Source organism: Bos indicus, chromosome 22, assembly GCF_029378745.1.
Source record: "Bos indicus isolate NIAB-ARS_2022 breed Sahiwal x Tharparkar chromosome 22, NIAB-ARS_B.indTharparkar_mat_pri_1.0, whole genome shotgun sequence".
Taxonomy (NCBI): domain Eukaryota; kingdom Metazoa; phylum Chordata; class Mammalia; order Artiodactyla; family Bovidae; genus Bos; species Bos indicus.
The window spans coordinates 34,175,669-34,202,748 of NC_091781.1; the positions used below are offsets into that span (position 1 = coordinate 34,175,669).

Below are 27,080 nucleotides of genomic sequence, written 5' to 3' on the forward strand. Positions count from 1 at the left end.
AAAGTCTGTTAGCCTGAAGGAGGCCACCAAAGAGCCCAGCTATGCATCTCAGCAGTGGTTTTTAAATGCTGTGTTTCATGACTCATGTCAGGCGGGAGACTGTGTGCTGGCTCTGACTCGTTTCTTAGTTGAAGTCTGCTCCCATTCTCACATGGATGGCCGTTTTACCACCTCCTTTATCGTGGAGCTTTCAAAAAGCTGCACTGCTTGAAATGGAAATTACTAGGGCCACTGGTCTCTTGTTTTAGGGGCTGTGAACAGGGCAGAGCAATGGACTGTGGATTTCTGGATGTCAGTGGTACCCTAAGTCATAGAATCCAAAGAAAAGGGAAGGAGAGAGTGTGGGAAGTTCCACATTATCTGAGAAGAGGTCAATGGTAGAGAGGAAGAAAAAAGGAAGAAGTGTATTATAAATGGCAATAGTAAATGGCACCCAGAGGCATTAACACCCATGAGGTGTTAATGTCATGGGCTGCTCACCTCAACTCAAGACTGGGTTTCAGTGGTGCATAAGTTAAGTGTAATTAATTTACACAGAACTAGAAATCACAATACATGGACCTGGGATACTGTCCCCTGCCAGATGTCCAATAATCAGTAGCTGAAATCAATAGGGTTGGATGAAATTGAATTAAAACTATTTATTTGACACTACACTTACTATCAGATAATTGGGGAAAATACTACAAATATCTAACATTTATTAAGCAGTCAGTATTAGTAAGTGTTCTGGGTTTGTGCATGCACTGTCACATTTCATCCTCTTTAACTATAAGAAGACTCAGGCTCAAAGAGCCTGAGCAACTTTTTTTTAGGATCATATAACCAAGAAGTAACACAACTGTGATTTGAGCTCAAACAAGTCTCTTGCTAGCCCTCTACCAAACTATGCCATATTTTCTAGCACTAGTTCTTGAATATATCAAAAGGTGACCACAATCCATGCCTTACCCAGTTCACAAGGTTATTGCTGATTTCCATGGGAAAAAGACAAGAACCCAAAGTGAGCAGGCAAGTGCCGCCAAAATGAAGCACATCATTACTATTTGCTAAGTCCAGTCTATGTTTGTGGTTAAGGAGGATAGGCTTTAGGGGCAGATATCTGGACATGGAGCCAAGCTTTGGTTTTACCACTTCCTAGCTGTGTGACCTTGGGCAAATTATTTAACTTCTCTGAGCTTCAGTTGCCCCATTTGTAAATGGGGATAATAATGGTCTTGACCTCATTGAAGTTTTAGGGAGCTTAAGTGAGATATCTTTAAGATGTTAAGCACAGTGCCTTAGACATGCTCAACATTCAGAAAAGCATAACTTCTGTTAGTATTACCTTTAAGTTAGTTCTCTCCAAACTCTGGCTGAGCTCTGGTTTAAAAGCCAGTAGGTGGAGCATCCCACACCTGTCCCTGAGCAGCCAATAACCCACAGTCACTCTAATTATACTCCTGCAGCACTGAACTAGCACTTGAGACCTCCTAGACTATCTTGATGGCTCGATTGCACGGGCAATGGTTTGTTCAGCTTCTGATCATGATGACGGCAAAACCTCGACTTCACTGAAACACCAAGGTGTAGGTTTGAATTTTTTTAAAAAAATGAAATTATTCTTCTCACACCATGCTGGCTGTGAGAAGTATAGTTTCTTTAATGATTTTTCAGTTGAAATGCTCTGTAAACAAAATATTGGATTAATTACTGCTTTTTAAAGCACTTGTTCTGTATTATCTTTTTTTCAGTATAGATTATCTAAATCTTGGACTTTTGGTTTCAAATTCTCATTTCACTGACCTCCAGTGTACATATCTTTAACCCATTTTTTAAAAATTTTAAAATCATGAATGCTACTAGCATTTATTAAGTGCAAAAACCAACCTAAATCACTGTTAGCCAGGGTTCTCCAGAGAAACAAAACCAATAAGGTATATAAAGATGTATATAAATGTTGGTCACTCAGTTGTATCTGACTCTTTGCAACCCCGTGGACTGTAGCCCCGCAGGTTCCTCTGTCCATGGGATTCTCTAGGCAAGAATGCCGGAGTGAGTTGGAATTCCCTTCTCTGGGATATCTTCCAGACCCAGGGATTGAACTCACATCTCCTGCATTGCAGGCATATTCTTTACCATCTGATTCACCAGGGAAGCCACAAAAAGATGTATAAAAGAGGTTTATCATAAACATTGGTTAACGCAGTTATAAAGGCCAAGTAATCCCACAGCATGCCACATGCAACCTGGAGAACTTGGAAAGTTATTGGGCAATTCAGTCCAAGTTCATAGGCCTGAGAACTATGCAAGTCAGTGACAGTGATATAATTCCCAATCCTAGGTCAAAGGCCTGAGAACTGCTGGTGTAAGTCCCAGAATCCGAATGCCTAAGAACAAGGAGCTCTGATATCTGTGAGCAGGGGACGATTCATGCCCAGCTGAAGAAGACAGGAAAAGAATGTGTCCTTTCTTTGCCTTTCTGTTCTGTTCAGGCACTCAACAGTTTGGATGATGGCTGCCTACACTAGGGAGGGCACCGCTCTTTACTCAGTGTACTGAATCAAATGTTAATCTCTTCCAGAAATATCCTCACGGACACTCCTCAAAATAATGTTTCACCAGCATCCCTTTACCCAGTCAAGTTCATATAAAATTAACCATCACAATCACTATGTATTTATTATCACTTTTGCATTCTTGTTGGGTTAGATGACCTGTTCATTCACCTGACTGTCTTGACAACAAATAATTATTGAGAAAATGATTGTAAGATACAAGTATTATGCTAGATCCTGAGGATACAACTTTAAAAGTGATTTCCCTTGCCTCTGGGAGCTTAGACATGAAACAATGTCTTTAAAAGCCAAAAGTCACTCCCTGGTTCACTGCAGTATTATTCATAATAGCTAAGATATGGAAACAATCCAAATGCCCATCAACAGAAGAATAGATTATGAAAATGTGGTATATACATACAATGGAGGGCTTCACCAGTGGCTCAGTGGTAAAGGATCCACCTGCAATGAAGGAGACTCAGGAAATTTAGATTCAATCCCTGGGTAGGAAAGATCCCCTGGAGGAGGAAATGGCAACCCACCCCAATATTCTTGTTGGGAAAATTCCATGGACAGAGCCTGACGGGCTATAGTAAACAGGGTTGCAAAGAGTCAGACGTGACTGAATGTGCATGCACATACAATGGAACATCATTCAGCCTTAGAAAGAAGGAAATACTACTCTTTGCAACAACATGGATGGACCTGGAGAGTATTATGCGAAAGAGAAATAAACCAGTCTCAGAAGAGTTTGGGGTCACAAAGAGTCGGGAGACAACTGAGCTACTAAGCATGCATGTTTGACATTGTGCCTACAGTTAACAACACAGTATTGTGAACTTGACAATTTAAGAGAGTAAACCTCCTGTTAAGTGTTCTTACACACATGTGTACACATGTATAAGCACACACACATGCACACACCCACACAAAGACACAGGGAAATTTTAGAGGTGATGGGTACAAACGTCATCTTGACTGTAGTGATAGCATCACCACATGGATACTATCATTGCCTAATCCCCAAATACTGTGCATATGTACAAACTCACCAAATTGTATGCATTATTAAACACACACAGTTTTTAGTGAAAACAAAATAAAACTTTAAAGGTGATATCCATTAGATGACAAATGACCCATGGCAAGAGTGCATGCTTTAGGAATTCTTATGAGGAAACACTCACTTTGGGCTTGGGTCATCCATGAAGATTTCTAGGGGAAGAATTTGAGTTGGAATGAAGGATGCTTTGAGTATGACAAATAGAGGAGAGGAAGAAGGGCAAAGAGTTCAGCCAGCACGGCATGTGTGGAGACAGTGATGGGCTGCCTCATAGGCTTTGCCTTGGGAAGGTGGATAAAAGTATTGAAAAGCCATAATCTGTTTGTGGAAGGCCCTGAACAATAGAACAGGTAGTCAAGCTTTTCACTATAGCCAAATGAATGCTGAACTCCTTAAAATCAAATTATATGAGTGATTTTATTCATAGTGAAATAGCTCAACTTTTCCTGTAAGGTATGTTTAAACTGTATACATTGGTGCCATGAAATGGTAGTTTCATTTGTCTCAACAAAAATCTGGAATTTCCACCAAGCACATCAACTGGCTTTATCACAGAAACACTTAAATTAAGTATTATCTAAGCAAGAGCCAGGGTAGTGACCAAGGGAATTTCAACTTGAAGATGAAGTGTTTACAAACTGTGAGATTACACTAAAGGTTTTATAAAGTTAAAATCTTAAACATGTTGAGACTAAAAAAGTGATTCAGAAATTTTGACTAATTTGGCTAAATAGCTCATATTTAATGTAACACTTAAAATAGTGATATATGTCAACACAGACTAAAGCTCTTCTCCAAAATTCTGTAATTTTTTTCCCTCTGGGAGCTTATTTCATTTAATTAATTGACAACAATTTTTATGTATCTTTCCCTTCACAAATGGTAAGTAATGATGTTAAAAATAAACATACTTAGAGCTGTCTTCCACCAAATTACCAGCATGATTTATAAAACATTCCTAATTTTAATCAGAAAAACAGTCTTAATTTGGTTTTATTAGGTCTAAATTAGTGGATGCCCTCCAATGTTCCCATCACCCCAAATAGTGATTTCCCCCATTTTCATCTCTTGAAGGGGATAGCAGAACAGATGTGCATTTATTGCACAGTAAACAAAATTGACTTGATAAAGGGATCTTTACCTCTCTCTGGAAACATAGACAGTACTCAGATCCCTTGAGTATGATGACAAAAACAAATTCTTGGTGTCTTCCCTAAGTGGCAAGCTCCATCCCACTCACTATTTTTGTAAACAAGGCACAGATTGTGTAAAACATAACCACACTGACTATCCTGTACATCACATACAACTATGAACAAGTGCCTTGAGCCCGCCCTGTATGCCTGTTTCTTTCCGGGTCTCAGTCCACCTTCCCTTCACAGTTTTTGCAACCTGACCCTTAGTAGTAGTCTTATCTACCACCTTTAGTGATAGTCACCTAGTAGTCTTATCTACTACCTTTCAACTAGTAGTTTTGTTCAAGGATGATTGTTATCCAAATGAGTTATTTCACTTGCAGGTTGAAAATTGGTATTTTTCCAGTTCAACTCTTTGGTCTTTAACTGATTTTTTAAAAATACAGAAATATGTGAGGGGCACACCTTTTCTAGAATCAACAGTTCAATAAAGAAAACATTTCCAGCCTGGCCTCTTGGTGGCCAAGTTTGCTTTCATGAAATGTGTGTGCGTAATTGGTTGCTCAGAGTCCTGGTCATGTCTGATTATTTTTTGTGACCTCATGTACGGTAGCCCACCAGGCTCCTCTGCCCATGGGATTTTCCAGGCAAGAATACTGGAGTGGGTTTCCATTTCCTCTTCAAGGGAATCTTCCTGACCGAGGGATCGAACCTGCATTTCCTGCATCTCTTATGTTGGCAAGCCCACACAAGTCAATCTTTCCAGGAAAGAGAGGCAGTGCTTTCGAAGCTTCCAGTCTAGCCAGGGCACTGGGGTTGGTTTCAAAACATGGGTCTTTTTGAAGACCACATAACTTCAAATTTTAATAGGAAAGGAGATCCTAGATTTGGGGAACCTAGAATTATTCAGATCATACTCCACCCAAAGGTATCTTCTCTATTAGCCTGTCAAAGTACCTAGGATTCAAACATTAGGAGCATTTGGCCTAGTCAACATTGAATTTTTTTCACTTGTTTAAGAAATACTGTTTGTTTTGTTTTAGTCGCTAAGTTGTATCTTTTTGTGACCCCGTGTTCTGAAGCCCGTCAGGCTCCTCCATCTGTGGAATTTCCCGGGCAACAATACTGAAATGTGTTGCCATTTCCTCTTCCAGGGGATCTTCCCAACCCAGCAACTGAACCTGCATCTCCTGCACTGGCAGGTGGATTCTTTATCACTGAGCCACCTGGGAAATATTAACTGCTGTCTTATTTGAATCAAGAGTCAAGGTCAGCAGATTTCCTTGTGTTGTTACATTTCTTATTCTCTAGCTGTTGAGCACTCTCTCTTTTAAAGTTATTTTTCCATTTTAGTGACTTTTTGAAGAAACTGGATCAGAGAGAGAAATCTATAAGGAGAAAATCTAGCCTGCTAGTGCTATTCCGTGTAGAGACAGCTATGTGAGGAGAAGGGCAATCCTTCACTTTTAAAGAGGGAAGCACTCTGTGAGGACAAGGGCTAGGCAGCATGCAGCCTTCCTCCCCAGAGAGAAGAGAAAGCTGATCTGATTCAGCCTCTCCATCAGCCTTATTTTCCTCGAATGGCTCTCACACAACCTTTCACCCCTTTCTTTACATTCTTGCCAACACCTGTTGCTTTCAGTTTGTTTGTTTTTTTAATAATAGCCATCCTATTGGGTATGTGGCAGTATCTCACTGTGGTGACACCTTAGTCTTATTATCTTACTTGGAATATCTTTTCTTGAAACAGGAATACTATAGTAACAGAAATTGTAGACAAAGTATTAGATCACTCAGATGGAGGACCACTGACCCTATGATTTCACAACAAATCATATTTACTGAAAATAGTACCATAGGAAGGTTATCTTTGGGAACAGCCTCATGACTATGGAGTAGTCTTCCTTATACATAAATTGTCAGTTATAATACCTTCTTGTGAATTTCAAAAGATTAAATATGATGTTTATAAAGTGCTTCCCACAGTTTGTGGCACATGGGATGTGCTCAGTGAAGAAAAGATATTATTAGTTGAATTTTATGGTATCTGTGCACTTAAAAGGGAGAAGGCAATGGCACCCCACTCCAGTACTCTTGCCTGGAAAATCCCATGGACGGAGGAGCCTGGTGGGCTGCAGTCCATGGGGTCGATGGGAGTCGGACATGACTGAGTGACTTCACTTTCACTTTTCACCTTCATGCATTGGAGAAGGAAATGGCAACCCACTCCAGTGTTCTTGCCTGGAGAATCCCAGGGACGGTGGGGCCTGGTGGGCTGCCGTCTATGGGGTCGCACAGAGTCGGACACGACTGAAGCGACTTAGCAGCAGCAGCAGCAACACGCACTTTAAAAAAAAAAAAAAAACCTGGTAATTCTGTCAAAATCAGGGTTATGGCTGGTTTGGAATGACCTTGTGCTTAGCAAATCCCTACTGACCTCTAGTGATCACTGAATTATTTTATGAGACAGCTTATTTAATAATGCATACTAGCATTTTGTTTTTCCTTTCCAAAATGAGACATTTGCATATGTCTAATCTTCAGACCTATTTTTCCTGGTTGACACAGCCAAGGTACCTTAGTCAAATATTTACGTTCCTGATACAATCTTCCCAAGACATTCTCAGAACTTTTGGCTAGTTCATACATAAATAAATAAATGATAGTGTTAGGTCACTTTTTTTTAAAGCCACTCCAATAACTCCTTGTCAGTTGAGATGTAACATCGCAGTTACAAAAATGCTTAAGCTCTCAGTTTCTAACTGAAGTGAACTCTTTCTTTCATATGTAAACAATAGTGAACTTGCTGGTTCAAAAAATATAAAAATCAATGAGAAAGATTTAACAGAGCAATTAATGAGATAATGTCTAGAATACAGTTTGAACCCCTGGGAAAAATGTATTTATACCCATAAAACATTTTTACCATTATGTTTGTTCAAGAGCCATAAATACAGTTGAATTCTTCTGTGAAATCAAGGCCTGGAGGTGGGTAAAAAGGAGGAATCAATATTCTGTGTCTCTGTATCATAGTGATGTTTGTTCATAGCCATTTGAACATTTATTTACAATTACTATTCGAGCACAACAGTCTCTTTAATATGCATTTTATTAATCTCAGATTCAAGAAAAGTGACTTCTGGCAGTCACCTTCACTGTTACCCTTGAATCTGACTTGAATCTGAGGACTTCCCTGTTGTTTTTAAATTGGACTGTCTTATTTACGTTGGCTCTTAGTCTTTCCAGGAAGATTCTGAAGAGTTTTTTATTTGTACCTTCACCTATTTCTTTATTGACTTCGTGACTTATTTAAAGGACATCGGATTTCTTTATACCATCCATTCACTTATCTAGGACACTGTCTCCAAGTTACAGATAAATCTGGAAAGAGTAAGCTAGATACACTTCCTAAATTTAAAATGACTCTGATTGTCCTTGAAAACTGAAAGTGAAAGTAAAGTCACTCAGTCGTGTCCGAGTCTTTGCGACCCCGTGGACTGTAGCCCACCAGGCTCATCCGTCCATGGGATTCTCCAGGCGAGAATACTGGAGTGGGTTGCCATTTCCTTCTCCAGGGAATCTTCCCAACCAGGGATTGAACCCACGTCTCCTGCAATGCAGGCAGACGCTTTAACCTCTGAGCCACCAGGGATGTCCTTACCTTTGCCTAAATATGAAATAAAGAGTATAAAGAATTTTACAATAGCTTTGGTTGTGACTATGGAAAATACTACTTCTTTAATCTATCAGGTAAATAGAAAAGATAGGTTGAACATGTCATTTAATCTTGAGAGCCCATATTCTAGAGCAATGCCTCTCAAAATTTAATGAGTATACTAGTCATCTGGAAAACTCCTTTAAAACAGCTGTGATTCAGTAGGTCAGGGTGGAGTCTGAAATTCAGCATTTCTAACAAAGGCTTTTGGTTCATAGACCTTGCATTTGAAATGCAAGGATCTAAAATATTTTAGAATACTGAGATGAAAGACGATTATTTGAATTCAGCTTCATGCTTGAAAAATATAAAGGAACAGCTTTATATGTGTATCATGTACACATAATATTCAAAAGTTTATGACAAAATTTAGAACATACTCAAAAGTGAGATTTCGGTGTATTAAAGAGTAGATTATTTGCCAAATTATCCCTTTAGCACCTGTGGTGCTAATATAGACATTAGAAAGAAATTTTGATGTTCCTGAAACTCACTACAAAATTTTTAATGACCTCACAGCTGCTTAGTTTTTGAAGCATAACAGGTGCTTATTTTGGAGTAGAAATAATTCCTGATCATGAACATATTTTATAGAGAATGCCTACCAATGGGTTATTTGTTATTGTTATTACAAATATCAATTTTTCTTTTGAGCTCATTCTTAGTGTTTGTTTTTTTTTTTTTTTTTTGCTTATTTAAATTGCTTCCCCCCCAGCTTTATTGAAGTACAGGTGACATGTAACATTGTGTTAGTTTAAGGTATGCAGCATGTTTATTTGATATACTTCTATATTATAGAATGATCATTGCTGTAATGTGAGCCAACACCTCCATTACATAATTCACATAATTGCTGTTTTGGTTTTTTGTGGTGAAAACATTTAAGATCTACCCCCTTAGACACTTGGAAGTTTATGATACAGTATTATTAACAATAATCACCATGTTGTATATTAGATCCCCAGAACTTAATCACCTTATAACTGAAAGTTCAGGTTCTTTGACACTGCTTATTAAAATTCTGTAGACATTATGTCCCCAAATTAGTTGAGGGAAAAAAGTTCAGATAATTCATTTTGGCCAACATTTATTAAATGACTGCCTTGGATGGGCCAGGAACTGTAAAAGACACTAAAGTTACCTAGAAAGGAGTCCAATGCTGAATCAGCAAATTAGCAAGTGGAAGAGAAAGATAAGCACACAGCCACTGATAATTCTGTTAGAACTACACTAAAACAGTAGTAGTCAGCTAGAGCTGCCGTGACAAAATTTCACAGACTGGATGTTTAAAATCAACAGAAAGTTATTTTATTACAACTCTGGGGGCTGAAGTCCAAGATTAAGGTGTCGGCAGGTTTGGTTTTCTCTGGGGCCTCTTTCTTGGGCTTACAGAGGGCCACCTTCTCCGTGTCCTTGTGTGGTCTTTCCTCTGTGCTCACATCCCTGGTGTCTCTTTGTGTGTCCAAATTTCCTCCTCTTACTCGGACATCAGTCAGACGGGATTTGGGCTGGCCCTCGCAACCTTGTTTTAACTTAATCCCCTCTTCAAAGGCTCTGTCTCCAAATACTGTCACACTCTGGTACTGGGGGCTAGGGGCTTCAATATAGGAATTTGGAGGGAACAAAATTTAACCCACAACAGGAAGGCAAAATGTTTTTTGGAGCAGTGGACAGAAAACAGTGTATTATTTCTGGGGTCAAGGTAGTCACCTAAGGCTACTTGTATGTAGCATTTGAGGTGACCCTCAAAAGAGAAATCAGACTTGGGTCATATAGGTTAAAAATTGAAGGAAAAGTCAGGATCAAAAGTTGGAAGCAGTATTTTAGAAATTTGTTTGAAGAATGTATCAAAAAACTTGGGAAAGCAGGAAAAACGTCCTTAACAAATGCCACCTCCTACACAATCATTGTTATTATTTTGTTGAATTTTCTTTCCATCTTTCTTACCTAAGTTTTATATACAATTAATGTGTATAGACACATTTAACTTTGCTTTATTTTGTTGAACCATTAACAAAATAACTATTGTTATTTTAATGTTATTCTACATATTATATAACTTTTAAAAATTATGTCATAAGCATTCTCCGTGCTTTAGTAAACCTATCAGAATTCATCCTACTGTCCCCTTTAGTTGACAAATAAGTAACTTCTAGTTTTATAAAATATCATAAAATTTTTGAATTATTGGGTTATTTTCTGTGTTTTGAAGATTTCCTTGGCATACTGTCCCCATGGTGGTATTGACAGAGCATATCTTCAGAGATGTCATATTTGCTAAATGATTGGATGAAATCAACAGTATTATGACCCCTGACATATATTGACAAATTACCTTCCTATAAGACTACACCAATTTTCATGTCACCAGCAGAGTGTGACAGCGCCAGTGTTACGCTCAAATGTCACGGCCACTGTGTCCTTCTCTGATATCCTACAGTAGCCTCCTGCTGTTCAAGATTCTCTGCCCGTGTCACCCGCTTTTGTTTCCTTCACGGCACTCAAGGCTGTGTGAAATCATCTCACTTGGTGTGTAATTCTGAACCTTGCTTGTCTCTCCCTTTCCAGAGGATAAACTGCATCATGGTATCCATCTTTGTGTCCCTCCCTCCCTGGCACATTATAGACACTCAGAGATACTAAATGAGTGAGTTCATTTCACCACATTTGGTCCTTTTAATTTGACTTTTTTTCAAAATATATCACCTCATTTGTAATGTATTATCAGTTGTCCATTCCTTTTTGTGAAGTGTTCTTTTAAGTCAATGCAAATGCAAGTCTTGCCATGAACATGTAGCATAAGATATTCAGGCCAGCTGGCCTAGAGCTCAGGGTATGGACTCAGTATTCCCCTAAAACACATGTGCCGTGTATATTGAAGATACACATATCAACCAGAGTGACAAGGGAGTAAAAGGGCATGGATGGATGTAAGGAAAATGAAGTCACAAAATACTCCACAAGAAAATGAGCTGGGAAACAGAAGATGATTCGTCACTGCCACTAGGGGAGGGAAGGCATGTGTTTTGTCTCTCAGAGGACACTTGGCAATGTCTGGAGACATTTGTCCTTGAGAGGGGAAAATGCTTGGATATCACTGATGGGAGTCCAAGGTGGCCCCCACATACAGAAACCATAATCTAGAGCAAGAGACAGGCATCAACCATTTAAAAACTTCTCGGATAACTCAGATAATGGGCAGCCATGTTTGGGAACCATTCGAATTTTGAAAAAATTGATTATCAGATATGCAGTAGCTGAGCGGCCTTTTAAAATCCATTGAGAGCATATAAAGGTATGGATTCTCCTACCCTAACCAATGCTCTCCCTGGCCCCATTTCTTCACCAGTAGGTATGAAGGGAAACAGGGCAATCTCGTTTCCAAGAGCTCCCTGGCCATCTACTCACCGTCTAGAGCTGGGACCTCAGGTGAGTGGAGAGATTAGGAGCTCAGGTGGGCAGTGCTACCCATTGCTTCCAGGTGTGTGTTTTTAGGAGAGTCCTGCTTGATTTTTCCAGAGTCAGACTGAGCACTTTATATTGCAGTAACCTAGTACACATGCCGTAGCTGTTTGAAGTGAGAGGAACCGTGTGGCCTGTGTGTTTGCAGGATGGAAGTTTGCTCGCCTGGGTGGCACTGGAGCCTGGAGACAGCAGGAAATGAGACCACATTCCTGTTGTTCAAATAACCTGTCTCGAGGAGCTCTGCCATTCCGCAGTGAGCTGCCTGGCTCCCTTTTGCTGCATGCGTTGGACACAATAGAACTAGAAGCTTCTGAAAGCAGGTGAAAGGTAAGACCCACCTGGGAAATGGCTTATTCCACTTTACCCCCACCACTCAGAACAGGTTTCCAACAAAGGATCTAAACCTTTGTGTGCCCCCTTGCCCCTGGCTGCCTCTCCCACATATTCTGTGCCTAGCGTGGACTTCATTTAGAGATAGCTCTCAAATCTGACTTTACTATTTTAGGCTTCCAGACTCCCCACAGAGTTCTGTTAGGCTATGTTAGGCACGTTATCTGGGTCATCAAAGTGCCAGAGCTCACTCCAAGTTTACAAGCAAAGGTGCCTCCTGCCACCTTCAGAATCGCCGGGGCTGGCTGGGTATCAGCAAAGGCTGTTCGCCTGCAGCACCAGCTGCCGCAGGCTATAGGGGTGAAGAAGCTGCCCTTTGATACTTCTCGTTGTGGCTTATCGATCCTACTGTCATCATCTCAGGAAAATCAATGCTTCGGTCTTTCAGTGAACATGTAAATAAAGTGATAAAAAGTAAACCAAGGCAGGTGTTTCCTGATGGAAAAAGGAGAGATGAATTAAAAACATTACGATGAGCAGCAGAGGGCTGTTTGTGAGCTTAGGAGGATTTAGAAACAGTGAAAACCAGGGCCGTGTTTGGTGACTCAGTGATGCTGGCTGTTCTGTGCTTGGAGGACATCCTTGTCCCAAGTGTGTGGTCTCCTGGTTATTAATAGTGTTGCTTGGAATTTGTGCTTTGATCTGATTGAAACCAACATTGTTCACTCAATTTCCCATCAGTTTTGTCTTAGGAAATAAACCTTTGTCTTAACTGGGTTACCTAACTGTTGTGCTGCGGTTCATGGGGTCGCAAAAAATCGGACACGACTGAGCGACTGAACTGAACTGAACTGATAAAAGGAGATACTACTAATCATAATAAGGTTAATAACAAACTATTATTGGAATCTCCTACATGTCTATTCATTTATTCAGCAATATTTTTTTCTGGGTCTGTTCTCTGTATGATTCTAGGCCCTAGGGTACACTGTGACCAAGACAGACAGTCCCTTGCCTCTTAGAACCTACCAGTTCAGTGGGAAGACAGAAGGTAAACCACCAATGCAGTATAATGTCAAATACTAATACGTGAAGAACAAGCAGAGTAACAGCATGGCAAGTGAGGGGGGTACAGTTTATGTAGGGAGGTCAGGGAAAGTCACTGTGAGGTGGTATCTAACAGAGAACTGGCTCAAGTGAAGGAAGGAGCCACTCTGTGAAAAAATGTAGACCCAACAATGATCTCATTTGGGAACCTGCAAATATACTGGAAAAACCCTGATTTTTGAAAGCGGGAATCCAGGGGTTCTGATCCTGGCCACACTTCTGATTAGCTGTATGACTTTGAGAAGTTAAGCTCTCTCTGTGTGTGTCTTCTGATTTCTCCAGGTGGGAAAAGAAAGTATTTTGGTTCAACTTACAGGATGGTTTTGAGACTTGAGTGAGAATCAAACATTTGAAACACAGCGGACTAGGATGTGGGAGGGTCTTGGTGATGTCAGGCTGCTGAGAGACAGATGGGCTGTCTGTCACCATGTGGTAGCACCCCCTGGGCAGTCTCAGGATGCACCAGTGAAGAAGGCAGACAGCATCTGATCCCACGTGTCTCCATTCAGACTGTGTTCTATGATAGCTTAGTGTTTGAGGACTAGACACCCTAGAGCCAGCCATGTGGGCACAAGTCTCAGTCCTTCCACTTAGTCTATTTACAAGCTTGGCAAGCAGGCTAATGTCTCTGCACCTCTATTTCCTCATCTGTAGAACAGGATGATGATAACTAATAATAACAATAATAGTAGTACTTAACTCATAAAATTGTCAGAATGATAAAATAAGTAACATTTGAAATGAGTAATATTTGAAATACATTTAAGGGAATTTCACACATGATACATACTAGAAGAGTATTTCAAAGTTGAAAATAAAAACTTACTTGTGAATCATTCTGTGTTGTAGAAGAGGCAGGCTAACCTTTGTTCTGCAGTTATCACCTTATTTGATTATCTCAACAGTTCATTTCACACATGAGGAAATGGAAACTCAGAAATGTCAAACATTTTGCCCCAAAATAACACACCTGGTTAGTGTATGAGCTGGAAATGTAAACTAAGTTTGACTCTAGAACCCCCATCTTGACCCTTTTCCTCTGGGATGGGTTACTGAAGGTCCAGATACGAGCACAGCTGGGTTCCTGCCCTGAGAAGATTTAAAGTGGAGGGGAAGAGCCACTAAGGGGTTACAAGACATGCACAGGATCTCACAGCTCGTGAGGAATCCAAATCCAGAATTCCCACCTCTAAGTCTAGAGCAACTTTGCTGTTCCATTTGTAGAATTGAATGCAGTAAGCATTTATTAAATGATTCTGTGTACTAGAAGATAAAAGAGCAAAATAACTCCTGATGTATTCAGGTGACCAGAAAAGATGGTACTCTCCAGGGAATATTAAGGAGAGTCTTGGTTTGGGAAACTTGAGGAAAGTCTTTTTTTAGATAAACTTTGTATTTGGGCATAATTTTTCAATAGATTTACAAAAAAGTCATGAGGATAATACACTGGTTCCTGCGTAACTTTAATTCAGTTTCCTCTAAAATGGTAACATCTGACCCATCTAAAGTTAACTTTACTAAAGTTAACTTTACTACATTAATATTAGCTAAACTACAGGCTTAATTAGGATTTTACCACTCTTTCTGCTAATATCTTTTACCTGGGATCCACTCCAAGATATCAAAGTGAACTTAGGAAAATCCTCCCTTTGACTTAAGAAATTTTAACTTGTACCCCTGTTTGCAAGTGTTTCATTCTGGTAAAAAGATACTGCATCTTATTTAATGGTTTCCTCTTTTTGTTCCGAAAGAAGGAGCTGGGCGCTTCAGAGTTTTGAATGGCACAGTTGTTACACAGATTTGTTTCCCTCACAAGGGAAAAAAGGATCAATCAATACAATCGGATAATTTCTAAATTTATTTGAAACAGCCACAGTCATATATTTAATGGACAAGGAAAAAAACCTGCCTAGATTTCCTCTTTTTAAGTTTATTGATCTATCACCCCAAAGACAAAAAAATGTATCTATCTATAATGTGTTAATTGACCCCTCCCAAGACAGATTTCACTTTTAGTTTTAAAGCACACCTCGTGAAGTTATCCTATTCTGTGAGTGTGTGTGTTTCTCAAAGTGGGAGTTATTCTAACAGGGATAAAATAATACCAGAGAAAGCAAATGAAAGTGGTCTTGATGAGTTTCACGTTCATTTTTATCACATAACTTTGTCTGAAAGCTTGGTTAAATTAAATGTATAATGTGATCCTGGTGTATTTGCATTCATGCAATAGCTTTTTAGTTTGTTTTTAACAGAGGTCTTCCTGACCTTGGAGATTCAGAAAATTTGCTTTCACACGGTCGAATGGCTTGGGTGTATTTCTCTGGTATATTAGGCAAAAATGTATTGGTCTTCTCACCAGTATGGTGCCCTTCCTCTTTTTTAACCTCTTGTGTATTTGTGTCAACAAAATTAATTATGACCATTTAGGAAGAAATGTACAATACAAAGCAACTTTTATTCACGCCTAAGCTTCCAGGTGTTTTCTTTGAGGTAAGAAGCTCAGGGGAGATGTTACCATTTGATAATTCATACAGACTTCTCCGGACTCAGACATTTTTCATAGCACTCTTTGGTCTTCAAGTGCTGCTTCAGTAGGTACCCAGTCATTGTTTATCCGTACAGGTTAAAGCCTTTTTGTCCAGTAGGAACTAAGAGTGATACTCATCTGCACTAGTAAGGATTGTTAAGGTAGACTTTTATTCTAACTTGGAAGCGATTGTTTTGAGAAGTAAAATGAAGGTGACCAGTCAAACCAGAAATCATCAACCAAATCACCACTACTTGATGATTTCCCTTCCCTTTAGTGAATTCATCACTTGTCACAGTTTATACTCTGAAGCCTGACACTGAGATTCCCGAGGATACAACCTGAGAGTTTCCGTATCTTCAAGGATTGTTACTGTTCAGTTGCTGAGTCTCACCTGATTCTTTGTGACCTCATGGATTGCAGCACTCAGTTTGCTCAAACTCATGTCTTTGTCCAGTGAGTCAGTGATGCCATTCAACCATCTCATCCTCTGCCACCCCCTTCTCCTTTTGCCTTCCATCTTTCCCAGCATCAGGGTCTTTTCCAATGAGTTAACTCTTCCCATAAGGTGACCAAAGCATTGGAACTTCAGCTTCAGTCCTTCCCATGTATATTCAGGGTTGATTTTCTTTTTTTTTTTTTTTTTTTTTTCAGGGTTGATTTTCTTTAGGATTGACTGGTTTGATCTCCTTGCTGTCCAACGGACTCTCGAGTCTTCTCCAGCACCAGAAATCAAAAGCATCAGTTCTTTGGCAGTCAGCCTTCTTTATAGTCCAACTCTCCCATCTGTTGGACCATAAACTTCGACCAAGTTCTTTCCATCCTCCAAGAGTCAGTTCAGATTATTCTGTTAATTCTCTCCTTTCACCTCTTCCAAAAAGAATTATTTATGATACAAACATGCATTCTCTGTGGGAACAGTATTATCCTCAGGGGAGTAAAAATTGGTTCATAGTTGGAGGGGGCTAAAAAAAAAAATCTTACTCTTTATGTATAACATACAGATACACAGAGTACATAAACAAATAATCAATACATTTGCCTATTAACTAATGGGGGAGGCGATTAAGAAAAATAGATATGTAAAAAGGTTCTCAGGAGGACAATAAGAAAAAAGAAGTTGAAAACACTGGTTATAGACTAACCGTTGAGTATTCATTGTTTCCAAAACCAGGAATCATTTCTCTAGCCGGTGTCCTCTTAGGTAAATAGAACAAGAGATGCCGATAAAACATAATATTGGCCCGATGTTGCAATTATGCAGTGTTCCATCCTCTAATCTTCCCATTGCCATGGCAGAAAGAAAGCTTTTGATGTTATCTTGTCCAGGGGCTTTGCCCTTTTGCACTTTCTGATTTACAAAATCATCAGTAAATTTGTCATTGTGTTTAAAGATTCCAAGTTAACTGAAGTTTATGTGTTGTTATACCTGGACTTCTCAGATAAAATGGAAAAATAGAGATGTTCTATAACAATTGTGGGGAGCAACCAAAGGAACAAGCAGAAATGACGGAAAAATTGTTGTGTAAATGTGAAAGCCACAAGAAGTGAGAGACTTTGCTTGGCTCTAAAGAGTCACTTTGAAGCCTACTGTCCCTGACGCACCTCCCTGAAGGGTTGGAAAAAATGAAATAGTTTTCAGCCATTCTTTCAGCCAAGGGTGTCTGTGTGACAGATCTGACAGAAAGTCCCTGGTGGTAAGGATGGAAGTTCTGGGGAAATTTTTGCTCTTGTATCTTTCCCTTTTATTCTGTCTTTGAATGCAAGTATAATGTCAGGATCTGGCAGCCACCTTGTAATATAATTATGAGGCAGCAAATTCAAGGCCAAAACCCTAGCATGCTGTGGATGACAGAATGGGAAGAGAGGAAGAGACAGAGTTTCTGGTTGCCTCATTGAATACTGAGACCAGTGTCAGCAGCTGCCCTATTCTTCCATGGAATACTGTGTGTCTATCCTGCCTAAGCCACTCTTAATTGGGTTTTCTATTACTTGTAGCTAAATATATTCCTATAATACCTTATTTAGGAGATAATATCAGATTATGAAGAAGAAAAGAGGCACATTCTTCTGCCTTGCCCTCTAAATATAAGTGATTTTTAATCCTTCAGGTTATTTCTATAACATCAGGCCTCTGCAAACTTAGCTCATTAATATTCCTTGACAAGGAGTTATTACACGTCTTACATTTCAACATAGATTACAAGTTGTGGAAAGTGGAAAGCCAAGACTTTATAGGAAATTTTCTGATCATCTCTCCCACGGATTGTGTTCTGCATAGTTGGAACCTCGGTGTCCTCAAGCCTCTGAGATAACCACCCTATGGCCTTGTCCATCCCGCTAGCAAAGAGAAACTTTCCACCCTCACTACCCCTTTCTGTGCATTCTGTGCTTACCTCTCAGGAAAACAGAATCTCAGAGGGACAAAAAGATACAGAAGGAACACACACTTGTGCAGGGTCATGCAGAGCACTTTAATTCCTCCTAATCTCATTTTAAGTCCTGGCCACTCCATTAAGGTTTCACTTTTTGCTTAATCGAAGTATCTTTGAAGGGCTGATACTCCCCTTCCTCTATATGGAAGAGCAACATTCTAACACTAACAGAAAAACTGCCAAGAGTTTTAAAATAGCTTTTTGTCCCCAGTTGTATAAATAAATACTTCAGGATTACCGAGATTCAGCATCAGTTACAATGGTTTGATTCATATTAAAGTTCTGTTTTTATTATTAATATAATTTATTTAATAGGTTCATGGATGAGAAGACTGCAAAGATTTGGGGGTCATTTTTTTTTTTGTCACAAGTAAATTGGAAAAAAGAGAAAATAAAAAGGAAGAAAATAAAACTATGATACTATTATCTAGAGATGATATTCGGGGGCAAAATTTTGCTTTATCTATCTATATATATACATACATATATATGGGTTTATATAGATAGAAAAAGGAATGGGAAAATTATGCATACATATATGTATATTATATGCATAAATATTTCAATCTTTACTTAATGTATGTTGCTTCCATTTTTGCATTTCACTCACTCAACATCTTTTTTTAATGATTGCATAAGTTTTCATTATATAAAAACATAATGTATATTTAAAAAGGTCAATTATTAGATAAATGTTCTCCTATTTTCATCAGTATAAATATTGCTAGAAGGAATACTTTTTACAGTAAGTCTCTGGCATACTTTAGGGTCACTTCAAATAAATTTGCTAAGATTTCATAGCAAATTAAAATCTAGAACTAATCAGAATAAACTATTATTTTATTCTGTACTCAACCGTATAAATAGATTATTATCCTTTCCAGAGTTTGTTGTTCTTTACTGAGGTCATCAGTCCAATTTCGAATGATCAGAATATAAATATATTTGTGTTCTTGAACTTTTAGACCCCTTTAGGTAAAACCAATCTTTTCTCAATAAGTTTAATGATCTTAACCAACCAAGAAACCGTATTGCTTGATGATGAAGTGACTAAGTTTCTGGTGAGATTTGGCAAATTTAAATGAGGGGAGCTTCATTTTTTTAGGCAGTTTGATCATCAGGGTTGTCAGTGCAAAATAGATGCTTTTTCTGAGTTAATGGTATTTTTATGTTAGGCAGTAATGAATTTTACATAACTAGTTTATAACTCATTTCATATTCATCAAGTTATTAATGAGAGAAATAATGCTGGATTTGGCAGCAAAACAGTAATAATGTTACATGTCACAGACCAAGAGAGGAAAAATTGTGGTTAAGCTGATTTTTTGGTAAGTAACGTTGCTTTCTTTTGTTTGTTCAGTTTGAGACCCAGAATCATATTTATATTGTAGCTCTCCCTTATAATTAAAATGGGGTTTCCCAGGTGGTACAGTGGTAAAGAATCTGCCTGACAATGCAGGAGACTTAAAAGACAAGAGTTTGGTCCCTGGGTTGGGAAGACCCTCTGGAGTAGGAAATGGGAACCTGCTTCAATATTCTTGCCAAGAAAATTCCTTGAACAGAGGAGACTGGAAGGCTACAGTCCATGAGGTTGCAAAGAGTCAGACACAACTGACACACCAGCACACATATAATTAAAATAAAATCCATTGTCATTGTGGTAAAAATGAATGCAGAAAAATATAAAGCAGAAAGTAAATATTAACCGTAATTTTACCTCTCAAGAAGTAATTGATAATATAGTATATTTCCTTCAAATCATTTTTCTGTGCCTACTGAAAGATGAAAGTATATATGCTATTTTTTATTCATCATTATGTTAAAACAGCTGTCCCATGTTATTAAAAATTCCTCAAAAGCACCATCAGAGTATCTGTGTAACATCCCAGGGGTAAATATGTGATAGTTTAATCAAATTTTTGTTGAGAGATATTTTTGGTAATATTTTACTACCAAGAATAATTCTGCGATGAATATCCACAAACTTCTTTGTCAAAATATTAATACCAAACTACTACTTTCATAGGGTAGATTTCCTAAAATGAAATTACTAGATCAGAGACTATTAACTTTCTAAGCTTTGGCAATGTATTGCCAGATTGCTTTTCAGAAAATAATTCACATTCCCACTAATCAGGATAAGAGTTCCTGTCTCAACATACCCAAGTCAGCATTGCTGTTGTTATTTATTTTAACTAATGAACAAAGCAATTTTTTGCATCAATAATAAATATATAAATATTTCCATAAGTGTATCAATTATTTGTGTTTCTTCTGTGAAATATAAATTCATGTCCTTCTGAGAACAAAAGAATTGATTGTAGTAGTCACGGTGGGAGGGGTACTGAAAAACATTTCCTTGAGGGTCATTGAAGTTAATTTTATTATAAATTATACATGTACTCTGCTATATCAAGAACTCCAATACTACTTATTTCAGATAGATAACAATTTTAAATATTAAAAAAGAAAACCAAATAGTTCTGAGAAAAATTATGGATAATTTATATTTTCAGTAAATCTTTAAAAGGCCAGGTGGCTGTGGACCTGTCCACTCCCTCCACCCCAGTAGGCTTCTTTCTGGCCTAATTGTGAGAACTGAGATAATTAACCACAAATCTGCCAACTAATAATTTTTCTTAAAAATCAGGTGCACAATTGACAAATGCTATCTAAATTCTTACAAGACTGCTGGAGCAAGTTGGTCACCAGGCCCCAAGACCAGCTCACTTATCCATAAGTTCACAGTCTGGCTTGCTGATTTGTTGGCTTTACTAATGGTCTTAATTTCATTATCATTACTTACCATTCATCAAAACTGATCGTGCTGACTGAGAGCTTTACCAAATTACCCAACAAGAACTTATCTTAATGTCCTTTCCAACCTCTGTTACCTTAATGGGCTCAGAAAATAACTCAAACAGAACAAGGACCCAAAGTCTCTATTGCACTTATGCATTTGCTCATTCAGTCCCTTAAACAGTTCTTCCCCAGGGGGACTAGATATTGTGTGACCTTGGGCCTTTTGATTTTACGTAGAGGGGTCCATATCAGCCTCCACATTATCAACTGGGGGTAAAGATAAAATTAAAAGTGCCATATATTTTTTCCCTCTTAATGACTTTTTTACAGCATAGCCTTCTTATTTTTACTAAAAAAATAAACAATATAAAAAAAACAAAAAATTTTCTTGAGTATTTTTAGTTTTGTCTTTTCTAGATTTTCCTATAATAATAATATTAGAAGAAATTATAGAAAATACTAACCTCTGAAAACACACTCCTTAAGATTGCCCTAATGATTGCATTGTAAAGTCACTGGTATCCATGTACCCTGGATGCCCATTTGTCTGAAAGGCAACCCAGACATGTATATTGGGGAAGGGAGCCAGACAGGGAACAGAGTGGTAGTGGGAAAACCTTAATCACAAATTCATGACAAAAATGTAAGATGGTAACATATCAAATAGAGTTCAGTTCAGTTCAGCCGCCCAGTCGTGTCCGACTCTTTGCGACCCCGTGAACCGCAGCACACCAGGCCTCCCTGTCCATCACTAACTCCCGGAGTTCACTCACACTCACGTCCATCGAGACAGTGGTGCTATCCAGCCATCTCATCCTCTGTCGTCCCCTTCTCCTCCTGCCCCCAATCCCTCCCAACATCAGAGTCTTTTCCAATGAGTCAACTCTTCTCATGAGGTGGCCAAAGTACTGGAGTTTCAGCTTCAGCATCATTCCCTCTAAAGAAATCCCAGGGCTGATCTCCTTCAGAGTGGACTGGTTGGATCTCTTTGCAGTCCAAGGGACTCTCAAGAGTCTTCTCCAACACCACAGTTCAAAAGCATCAATTCTTCGGCACTCAGCTTTCTTCACAGTCCAACTCTCACATCCATACATGACCACGGAAAAACCATAGCCTTGACTAGAAGGACCTTTGTTGGCAAAGTAATGTCTCTGCTTTTGAATATGCTATCTAGGTTGGTCATAACTTTTCTTCCAAGGAGTAAGTGTCTTTTAATTTCATGGGTGCAGTCACCATCTGCAGTGATTTTGGAGCCCCCAAAAATAAAGTCTGACAATAGAGTAGTGAATCATTTATACTATAAAACCTTGATGGTAACCGTCTTTCTTCAGTTCTTCTTATGGAATTTATTAATCTGTTTCCACATGATATTATTTAGTTCTGCATTTAAATAATCTGATACAAGTATGTAGTCCTGGATAAGATTTCTCCCTTTTAAATGAAGTTCCACTAGGTTATTAATAGCTCTTGATTCTCCAAACTCCTCTAGTTTACAGGAGAAATAATTTAGTGAAAATTCATTTGGGTTGTGTAGCTTTGTTAATGTAAGTGAGTAATGTGTATTGATTCTTCATGGTGTAAAAATGTTATTCATTTTGTGCAAGAAAGTCAGTTAAAGAATTATTAATGACACAGTAATTGCTTTTAAAAATATGCCTTAATTAAAATGGTAAATTCCTTATTACATCTTTATTTTAATTAGATGTACAGAAAGACAATAATTTTTACAAGGAACCTCATGTAAAATAAAATGATCTCATTTAAAAGCATTTCAAAAACTCAGTAGTGGTGCTCTCTAGAGAGGCAGTCGATAACTTCCTAAAGTAAAACTACTGTGACTCCACTTCCGATCAAAATTAAAGGTGTCATTCTGACTAAAATTAATAATCTTAAATAGAATATTTTACACTTTTCCTCCATACCAAGAAGTTTCTGCTTCTACTTTTTAACTGAAATTCCATTTCTTGAAAGTGTGTTTAAAGGTTTGTATACAGAGTAAAAGTAAGTCAGAAAGAGAAAGACAAATATCATATATTAATGCATATATATGGAATATGAAAAGATAGTACTGATGATCCTACTTGCAGGACAGCAAAGGAGACACAGACATTTTGGACACAGTCAGGAAAAGAGAGGGTAGGATGATATGAGAGAATTGCATTGAAACATATACATTACCATACGTAAAATAGATAGCTAGCCAGTGGGAGTTTGATGTAGGACACAAGAAACCCAAAGCTAGTGCTCTGTGACAACCTAGAGGGGTAAGATAGGGAAGGCAGTGGCAGGGAAGTTCAAGAGGGAGGGAATATATGTATACCTAATGCCAGTTCATGTTGATGTACAGCAAAAACCATCACACTATTGTAATTATTTTCTAATTATATATATATGTAAATATATATATATAAGAAAAGCTCAAAAAAGACAAGGAGGAAACAGGCTTATTTTTATGGAAATTATATATGAACTAGATTCAACTTGTTTTTGCAGTTGCACTTTGCTCTATTTCTTCAATTTGCAAGACTGTGCTTTTCAGTGATTTGTCTGGAGTTATATGTATAGAAAAACCACAACCAAAATCAATAACTGCCTTCTGTTTATCATGTCACTCTGTTCTACTTGCTTTTCTGTCTTTAATTTGTATGCATAATTATCTGAGGCAATGCTCCCTTGTGCATAATGATCATTAACTTGGAAAAGGTCCATGTGGGGATGGGGGTGCTGCTGGTTAACATTTGAGTGTAAATTTGGGGCCATGTACTAGATTGGGATCTCTCATGATTGTTAATTAATCCTTGTGTGTGTGTATGTGTGAGCTCAATTGCGTCCAGCTTTTTGTGAGCTCCTAGACTGTAGCCCACCAGGCTCCTCTATCCTTGGAATTTTCCAGGCAAGAACACTGGAGTAGGCGTTGCCATTTCCTTCTCCAGGAGATCTTCCTTACCCAGGGATTGAACCCACATCTCTGGTATCTCCTGCACTGGCAGGCGGATTCTTTACCACTGCACCACCTGGGAAGCCCCAGTTAATTCTTATAACAACCCAAACTGGGAAAATACGATTTCCATTTCATAGAGAAAGGAAAGGAAGGTTGAGAGCTGCAACCATTTTGATCATTTAAGCCAAAGGTCTAAAAACTATGGCCCATGGGCAGTCTCCACCTTGCCATCAAATTTTATAAATAGAGCTTTATTGGAACATGGAGACAGCTATTTTTTCTTATAACGACAGAGTTGAGTAGTCTAGGGAGAGAGATTGTCTGGCCTGTCAAACCTAAAATACTATCTAGCTCTTAGGAGGAAGAGTTTGCAGATCCCTGGTCTAAACCAGAACTGCTCACACAATTGGATCTGCTCCCATTCATCAGACCCCATTGTGTAACATTGTTTAAAATTATATATCCTCTTTTCCAAGCATACTCTTCCAACTTCATACATTTTTCTCTTCTTTAATTTGAATACTTAATATAGGAGTCTTTTTCCTATGAGCAACATTTCCTCTCTTTTCTGAATGAGCTGAAATGACATGCCTCTAGCCTGTGTCTCTCATAGCTATCATTATTTATTTAACTCTGCTCAGGTTATTTTAACTCAGCTTAGCATTTTCCGAAATGCTTTACCTAATAAGAGGATTCTTATAGCCAAGTATTGCTTCACTCTGCTCTTCATATAATCTGAATTTCTTTTTAAAGTTTCCCAGAGGACAATGGTTATCTCACTGCTGGGGAAAGAGTCACAGGCATTTACAGTTCAGAAAAGCCAGCAGCTGCCATGTAATAAAAATCAGATCAAAGGAGCACCATGCCCAGCCAGAGAGCCTATATTTTTTTGTATGTAAAGAAAGAAAGAATCGGTTGATAGGGAGGGGTTTTTCCACCTTAAGACACTTTAGTTAATAGATCATATAATGCCAATTACAGCCTCTTTGCTCACAGACACTGCTTGTCATGCAGCAAAAGCTTCCCTGCTCCACATTCATGGTCCACAGGCTCAGTTAGGTAGACTAATTTCTTAGGTCCCCTACAGAGGAGGCCCAGACTGCCTTACATTCGTAGACCCTGAGAGGTTTTACATCCAAGAAGAGGAAGGCCATAGAAGTTCTCTTTTGTCAAAAAGTGGTCAAAGATAGTAAAAGGTGGAAGCATTCTAAGATGGTCATGAACAGGTTAATGGAATACTGGGGTGGGTAGCGTTTCCCTGCTCCAGGGGATCTTCCCAAACCAGGGATCAAACCCAGTTTTCCTGCATTGCAGGTGGGTTCTTTACCAGCTGAGTCACAAGGGAAGCCCTGTACTGTAAAACCCTATGCAAAATTAATAATATTGTGGAAGACAATGCAGTGACGATAGGACATAGAAGGTTCTTACATGTGTATGTTTAATGTTGTTTATGATTTTAAAGTTTTAAAAATAAATACATTAAGTTTATACAGAAAATATATACCATGATATTAAGAGTGATTATCTTTGGGTGATAAAGACATGACTGACTCTAATTTTTTTTTTTATTCTTTCTATACTTTTCCAGAAACTACGTATTATTTTTGCACTTCCTTAGTGGCTCAGATGGTAAAGAATCTGCCTGCAATGCAGGAGACCTGGAATTATCCCTGGGTCAGGAAGATCCTCTGGAGGAGGACATAGCAACCCACTCTAGTATTCTTGCCTGGAGAATCCCCATGGACAGAGGAGCCTGGTGGGCTGCAGTCCATGTGGTCACAGAGAGTCTGACAGGACTGAGCGACTAAGCACAGCACTGCACATGTATTACTTGTATAGTCATAAGACATTTCTTTTCATGGGATAAAAAGGACAACTAGGAATGTTATGATAAACAGGAGAGGAAAACAAATGCTCCCTCTCCTAAATAAATTTGAAGAGTTTTGGTAAATATGTGATGTTTCTACCACTGAGTTTGGAAAAAAAACAATCTTAGAAGCAGATTGCTTTTGCTGAGATGTGTTAAGAGAAAGGGTTTAGGTTGTTTCCTCTGAGTATTATAGAAGGATTAGGATAAACATTATATATATATATATATTCTTTTAATAAAAAATATACTATACTATCACTAATTGCTGAGTTACTCACTTTGGAGGTCCTTAGAGTTCACTTTCACTTTTCACTTTTACCCATTGGGGAAGGAAATGGCAACCCACTCCAGTGTTCTTGCCTGGAGAATCCCAGGGATGGCGGAGCCTGGTGGGCTGCTGTCTATGGGGTCTCACAGGGTCGGACACAACTGAAGCGACTTAGCAGCAGCAGCAGAGTTCCCCAAGCTGTCCATGGACTGTGTTCTTTCTTGTTTGCAAGACTTCCACCTTCAATCAGGACCATCTTATTACCCTTCTCTCCCTGGACCAGCTAAAAAGTTGCCTCTTTTCTGTATCCCTCATAAACCCTTTCCCTACCTCTTATTTCCCACTAACTGGCATTCCCTTCCTGGTCCTGTACTATTTCTATAACCATTTCTGGATTAGATTGTATTTTCTTGTGTTTTTTTGTTTGTTTGTTTGTTTTTGCTTTCTCTTTTCTTTTCTACCACATTGAGGGCAAAACCCAACTTAATCATTGTCACTTTTCCAGTGCTGAGAGGAAGTGTTTGAATGGCCTGTAATTACCAAATAGCTCTGCTCAGCAATATTTCATTTCCATGAGTCTGCCAGCCAGCTCTTAGATGTGTTTCACCTTCTTCCTCTTCTGTCGGAACTTTTAGAAGTGACCCAGATTCATGGCTGGAAGTGGAAGGGGTGGTGGACCAAGAGTTCCACTAGATTAAACTTGCCTAAAGTGTCACCTTTACCAGTTTCTTAAGTAATATATTGATACAATGTTCATTAAAACTAAGATGAATAGATGTTAGAGAAAATAACAGGAACTTTGCAACTGAAACATTAATCTCTGTCCCCAAGACTCATAGGGAAGATAATCAAATGATGTTTCCATTTTGCCATTGTCCTCCTCC

At 38.6% G+C, this 27,080-nt stretch overlaps 1 protein-coding gene across 3 annotated transcripts in view; it reads left to right on the forward strand.

Annotated features, from left to right (window-relative positions):
* Positions 1–27,080, forward strand: part of SUCLG2 (succinate-CoA ligase GDP-forming subunit beta) — a 515,982-nt gene that overhangs the window by 416,850 nt on the left and 72,052 nt on the right. For 2 of the 3 annotated variants that reach the window (XM_070776337.1, XM_070776338.1), the window contains exon 12: positions 12,062–12,155. The exons of the other annotated variant lie outside the window; for it this stretch is intronic. In XM_070776337.1, the coding sequence (XP_070632438.1) occupies positions 12,062–12,140 (79 nt within the window). In that variant the 3' untranslated portion in view covers positions 12,141–12,155. Of the gene's footprint in view, positions 1–12,061; positions 12,156–27,080 lie in introns of those variants that run through there. 3 annotated transcript variants of the gene reach the window in all.